Source organism: Pteropus vampyrus, unplaced genomic scaffold, assembly GCF_000151845.1.
Source record: "Pteropus vampyrus isolate Shadow unplaced genomic scaffold, Pvam_2.0 Scaffold267, whole genome shotgun sequence".
In the NCBI taxonomy this organism is placed as follows: domain Eukaryota; kingdom Metazoa; phylum Chordata; class Mammalia; order Chiroptera; family Pteropodidae; genus Pteropus; species Pteropus vampyrus.
In genome coordinates this window covers 625,331-631,703 of record NW_011889048.1, presented here as the reverse complement: position 1 = coordinate 631,703, position 6,373 = coordinate 625,331, and the positions used below count along the sequence as shown (strand labels likewise).

Genomic DNA, 6,373 nt, shown 5'->3' with positions numbered 1-6,373 from the left:
AGGCGCTGGCCCGAAGCTCCACGTACCTGCAGATGGCAGTAGCTGGGCCGCGCGGGGACCGGCACGCAGAGCAGGATTTAAACAGGCCCCCACAACTCCTGTGACCCCCCCGAAAGGGCAACAGGCGTGCAGCAGCCCAGGCGCTGCCCTCCGCAGGGGACCACCTCACCCAGCTCCCTGGAGCTTCCTGAAGGAAAACGCAGGGCCTGAGAACCAGCTACCACCTAATGGGCGCCACGCCCGGAACCTGGGGCAGCGGGACCCATCCGGGCAAGTGTCTGCTGGTGGCACAGGCGGGTTCCCTGGGGAACAAGGCTGAGCAGCTCTGGGCTGGGGGGATGGGGGGGACGGCAGGTGAAGAGGAAGCAGAGGCAAGTGACAGAAATTCATCTGAAGGAGCCAGGTAGGCAGGCAGAGCCCCAACCCGGCTCCGGCCGCTGTGCCTGGCAGACAGCGGGTGCTCCATAAACGTTCACGTGGGAGCGACACACGTCACACAGACCAGATCTGCGTGATGGGGGCAAGGGAGCCGCAGTGGGCGGGGCTGCTGGGTGAGGCCGCCACACCAGATACAGGTGACCCTACCCAGCTGAACGTTTATTGGGCCACCCGGGTCACAGCCACCCAGATGCACAGGTACGACATCCCCGTCTGCAGCTGACGGAATGGGTACAGGTCTGACTGCTGTTACCAGCAGCAACTCCTCGACACCCAATAGGTTCATGTGGGATGTTTTAAAGGACAGACGCCCAGGCTGTCCTGGACTCTCTGACCCAGGACCAGGGCCATCTGGAGGGGCCCCTGGAGGCCTGGGGAGGTGGGTGCCTGGGCTGTGAGCTGCGGGCAGGCCCAGTGTGGCGCCCAGCGCCCAGCTCGGGCAGAGGTTCAGCACGGCCGGTCCGTCCTACAGATGCACCACTGAGTTCCGAGGGAGAGGGACTGACGTCACTGGGCCAAGGGGCATGGACCTGAGGCTGCAGGCCATGTCCTCCTCGGCTGCCTGGCTTGTCACGGGGACACTGGCCACGGCTGACAAGGCCCCGAAAGTCACACTTCAGAAACTACGATCGTAACACACCCAGTGAAGGCCCCAAGTGTGCGGGACGCTGTCACCGGCGATGGGACAGCGTCGCCTGCCCACAGACCCCGGGGGCCAGTCCGAGGGCCTGGCCCGGTCAGGGGCCGCTGAGGGGCACCCGCCGCCACAGCCCCCCACAGAGGCAGTTCTTGATCCAGCGCTGCTCCCACTGCCTGACGGCCGTCGTCTTGTTGGGCGACCTGAGCATGGTGAGGCAGCCACATCTGCAGGCAGAGCGGGGAGCAGCTGGGGCACCTCACCGGGAAGCTGCGCCCGGCACCTCCTCGCTCCTGCCCTCCCTCCCTGAGCGGTGACACGGGGCAGGGTCCCAGTCCTGGCTGGGACACTGCCTAGGACTCCACGTGGGGCCGGGCCACGCTGCGCTCCTGCCCTTGAGTCACCCAGCGTGCTACGAGGGTGCATGGTCCCCCGTTCGTCAGCACACCGAGCCAGGATGCCCCGGACCTCCCGAGGCAGCTCAGCCCTCAGAGACCTGCTTGGCAGCCCCCCAAGATGACACTGAGGCTCACGGAGGGGACGCCCCACACCCAAGGCCAGGGGCGGCAGAGCAGGGGCTGTGCTTGTTGCGGGGTGGAGGGAGCCGTCCGCAGCTCAGCTCACCTGGTGCAGGCCTTGCACTCCTCCGTGGGGTGGGCGCCTAGGTGCAGCCTCCGCAGGTGGTCGATTTTGGGCTGGCCTGGCGCCCTGGAGGATGGGGGAAGCAGAGGTCAGGGTCCCGCACACGTGCCCACACACATGCCAGCATCCACGCACAGCAGATACACGCACACACGTGCTGGCACGGAGCCATCTCTAAGACAAAGCGTGTGAGACGCGCCCACCGTGGCAGAGCTCCAGAGTGCTCATGGCTGTGCACCTACACCTGCCCCCTCCAGAAGGTGCCGGGCCCCCCGCGCAGCCCCGAGAGCCTGGCAGCACGAGACCCTGCGGGAGGGGGCCTGGCGGCTGGGTGGGCTGGGTGGTTACACTCGTGTGAAACGTGCTTGAAAGTTTCCAAAACCAAGGACCGGAAGTCCCCTGCGACTGATCTCGTTCACGCAGTCTTCTCTAAAACCCAGACCCAGGGGACAAAGTGCCAGGAGGGCCTGCAGGCAAGACAGACTGCCCGCCCAAAGGAGCAGGCTTTGTGGGGACGTCACGTGTCTCTTCAAACAATGAGCATTGAGCAGGATGGAACCTGCCGGTCTGGTCAGATGGCCGCCCGGCTGTGACCGTGACCGTGGCTCGTGACTGCAGCTCTCTGAGGTGCTCACTGCCTATGAGATGGGGACGAAACCCACCCCACTGTGCTGTGGGGTCCAGACCAGCACCTTCCAAAGGCGGTGCCCTCAGCCCTGAAAAGGTCCTGCCCGATTCACTGCTTTATCTCTGGGGCCCTGGGCCAGGCCGGGGGTGGTTTATGGTGGGCGGCTCAGGCTACGTGGTATCAGCGTGACCTCTGTGGGGGCTGGAACCCCAGCAGCTGACAGCCGCGGGGGCACTGCACACGGCTGCACGCCAGAGCGGAGAGAATGTCACAGACACGCGAGTGCACAAGTCGCTGAAGCCCGAGGTGGAGGAGCGGAGTGGCAGGTGCTGGGAGACGGGGGACGTCCCTGGGGGACAGCAGCAGGCACAGCGCGCACAGGCCCCCAGGGGAGGCACGCGGGCGGAGGCGGCAGGTTGAGCTGGGGGCGACGCGGGGCTGCAGAGGGCGTGCACCTGGCCAGGCCGTCCAGCGGCCAGGCGGTGGCGCTGCCGGGCAGGGCGGGAGCCTTGCCGAAGCGGAGCCGCAGCGGCTGCTTGGGCTGCAGGCGGCTGACCAGGCCGTCGCTGACCGGCAGCCAGTCCAGGCTGGGGATGAGCAGCTGGCTGGGCAGCAGACAGCACTCGTCCACGAGCGCCTCGTCCGGCTCGCTCGCAGGGCCCTCGTCACGGCCTGCAGGCGGAGGGAGGGACGTCAGGCTCAGCTGGGAGCTCGGGGGCCAGGCTCGGGCCAGGCTCTGCCATGACTTCCTGGGTGGCCCTGGGAGCTCCTCCCCTCTCCGGCCTCAATTTCCCCTCTAAAACAGGAACCCACTCATTCACTGAACAGTGCAAGAACAACAGACCCCAGCCCTCCAGAAACAGCAGCCTGGTGACGGGAGGCAAGCTGCCGGGGCCTGAACCTGTGCGGGGTGCGGGGTGCTGGGTGCTGGGGAGGGACTGGGGGCCCAGCCAGGGCCGGGGTGAGGTGGGGGTGGGCAGAGGGCTGGGGCCTCACAGCAGATCCACAGCTTGGTCAGGAGGCGGAAGAGAAGGGACATGCTGTCCTGCGTGTCGGAGGTGGCCGTGTACACGGGCAGGCAGCTGGGCTTCAGCAGGCCCCAGATGCGGATGACGACCATCAGCTCCCGCAGCAGGCCCAGAGAGGCGCCGTCCCGCAGGAAGCTGTGGCCGGGCCGCAGCGGGGCGCCCTGCGGGGAGAGGTGCGGGGCTTGAACGCACTCGCGGCAGCGCCCTAGGACCTCGGTGGGTGCTGGGGTGGGGCGGCGGGCGCACCTGGTTGGGCAGGCTGGCCAGCAGGTAGAGCACGAAGTCGCCCACCCACTGTAGGAGCTGCTGCAGCGCCTGGAGCGTGTTCATGTCCAGGACGAACTCCTCCGTCTTGAGGTTGATCATGACCTTGTCGATGTCTGAAAGGGAGGGCGGGTGAGGTGAAGGGCCCCACCGTGCACGCGGGAGACCCCGCTTCACACTGAGCCCTCATCCCGCTGGTGCCCACGGTGAGCGGGGCCAGGAAGGGGCCGAGCCTAAGCCCCAAATGAGCACAGGGGCAGATAGCTCAGCCTGGGCCCTCAGAGGAAGAGGCTGGACCCAGAGCCACGGGGTGTCCCTGCCGGCTGAGCGTGACCGCCCCCTGCCCTGGGCCCAGCTGTGCTGGGGCCGCACGACTCCGCCCCCATCCCCATCCCCGCCCCCGTCCCCTCCCCAGGCCTTCACAGAGGGACACAGCCCGCCTCGTCCTCCTTTCTCAGCTCCCCAGGTCATGTCTGCCAGCCCCATGCCCGGCCCGCAGGGAACACCGCGCACAGTCCCGCACCGACGTCGGTGACCTTGGCGCAGATCTCGGCCAGCCGGTCGCCCGGACTCTTGTCGGGCGTGTTGAGGATGTGTGGGCGCAGCAGGGACTTGAGGGTGGAGCTGACGGCGGTGAGGAAGAGCTTGGCGTGGTAGTCGCACACACGGGTCGCCGTGCAGGGTGACAGCTTGCACAGCGAGGCCTTCATGGCCAGGATCCGGGTGGAGAGGACCTGGGGGCGTGTGGCGTGAGTGTGGGCGCCTGGGGCCCGGGAGCAGCCGGGCAGGGCGGGTGGCGGCACCTGCTCCAGCCCTTGGTGCCTCGGCTCACGGCAGAGAACGCGCCTCGCAGGACAGTCACCCCGAGAGTGGCCCTGCTCCCTGGGACCGTGGCCACGTCTGGGACATCTGTGGGCACAGTGGGGTGCCCCTGACATCGAGTCGGGGACCGGGGATGCTGCTGGACACCCCGCGGCACCCAGGATGGCCGCCCAGAGTGACCTGGCCCGTGTCAGTGCCGCGGGGACCTGGGCCCACGGCACCGGCAGATGTGCACGGCGCCAAAACGCCACGGGGTTCGGCCTGTGGGGCGCGGCTCGGCTCCTGCTGTGTCCCCGTGTCCTCCCTGACAGTCGCACCTGCCTCCTGCCAGTCTGCTTTACCGAAAGGGACCTTTCCCCGCGTTTCACTGTCCCGTGGGCGCTGCTCGTGGAGGTCAGCCACCCGCTCCCAACGCCACGTTGTACAACCCGTGAACTCGGGCCCAGAGCCCCACAGCGCTCTGGCTCACGGGTGCAGGGGCGCGGGGCGGCCGTCATGCCCTGGCTCACTGTGGCGAGGCCCCAAGCATGCGCCCCGGCGCCCGGAGCGACTAGAGGCAGCGGGGCCCACGGGGTTGGGCATGGCCGCGGTGCGCGCCCCACCTGCTGCAGGGCGGCGGTCTGGCGCGTGTACTCCTCATGCAGCCGGTCCACCAGGCTCTGCACCATGGCGGGCTGCACATGCAGCAGGATGTCCCACCAGTCGTAGCCGGTCACCATGCAGTACTCCAGCAGGAAGAGCAGGTGCCGCAGGGCCAGGCTCAGGTCCAGCGGGTGGCCCATAGACGGCGAGATGCGGAGCACACTCAGCTGCGGGGCGGCCGTGAGGCACATCAAGGGCCAGCCTGCTGGAGGCGCTGGCCCCACACCGCCCGCCCCCCGCCCCGGCCTGCTGTCCCACCGCCAGCTGGGCAGGTAGAGCCCTGCACGCGGAGCGTCGGCTGGCGGCCAGGAGCCAAGTGCCATGGGTGGGGCTCCCCAGAAACGGCCGAGAGGCTCCATGATGCCTGTAGGACACGTCTGGGGGACTGGACCCACTCTGCAGGCTCCACACCCCAGCGGGGGGCGGTCCCCTCGTTCCCCAGGAACATGAAGCTCCTCACGGGAGGACAGGCCTGTGGAACGGCGCTGGGTGAAGCGCCAGGCAGGCGGCGTGAAAACAGGACCGGAAGTCGGCGAGAGCCAAACCCAGGGGTGGCAGGCGGGCCTGATGGTGGGTGACAGGGCAGCGGGCGGGCTGCAGGCTGCAGGCTGCTCCCGTCCACCGGGCAGGTGGCCTTGACACATCCCGGACAGTGCCTACCTTCCCATGGCTGTCGATGCCCACGAGGGCCAGCGAGGTCCAGGAGAGCTGCATGGCCTTGAAGTGGACGGCAGGGCTTGTGGTCCGAGGTCGTTTGATGGCCGGCTCGTCCGCAGAGCGCGGGGCTGCGGAGCTGTAGAATACGGCCATGGTCTGCAGCGACAGCCGATGCACGATGTGGACGCTGCCGTCGTGGAAGGCCAGCGCCAGCCCTGGGCGGGGCACACGCGGGCTCAGGTGCGGCAGTGGGGGGGGGGGCATGCCCCCAGGCAGGGCGAGCGCCCACGTGCGCCAGCTGCCCGGGTGCCACCCTGATCTTCGGCTGAGGCCACAATCGGCGGAGCAGCTGCCGCGCATCGGGGCTGCACAGCCCCGTCCCTTGTGGCTGGCACTAGGTCTTGGCCGATGTGAGCAAATGCACAGCTTCCACGGTACAGAGTGGGACGAGACAGGGACCCACAAAGGGTCTCATGCTGGGCATACAACCCGGGCTGTGGGTGTCCATCTGGGAAGTGCGCCCCAGTCCTCGACCTCTACCCCACGGTTTCTGATGGCTCCTCACAAACTGAAGACACGGCCCTCCGTCACCCAGCCTCAGCCCTTCAAGCCCGA

General features: G+C 68.1%; 1 protein-coding gene across 1 annotated transcript in view; it reads right to left on the bottom strand.

Moving 5' to 3' along the window:
- Positions 1-385: 385 nt before the first annotated feature.
- LOC105302247 (mediator of RNA polymerase II transcription subunit 16) overlaps positions 386-6,373 on the bottom strand; it is a 14,196-nt gene continuing 8,208 nt past the window's right edge. Inside the window, exons 7-14 of the mRNA XM_011375210.2 lie at positions 5,762-5,973; positions 5,062-5,268; positions 4,161-4,371; positions 3,620-3,753; positions 3,342-3,534; positions 2,801-3,017; positions 1,700-1,783; positions 386-1,302 (exon numbers count right to left, since the gene is read on the bottom strand). Of these exons, the coding sequence (XP_011373512.1) occupies positions 1,176-1,302; positions 1,700-1,783; positions 2,801-3,017; positions 3,342-3,534; positions 3,620-3,753; positions 4,161-4,371; positions 5,062-5,268; positions 5,762-5,973 (1,385 nt within the window). The 3' untranslated portion in view covers positions 386-1,175. The remainder of the gene's footprint in view (positions 1,303-1,699; positions 1,784-2,800; positions 3,018-3,341; positions 3,535-3,619; positions 3,754-4,160; positions 4,372-5,061; positions 5,269-5,761; positions 5,974-6,373) is intronic.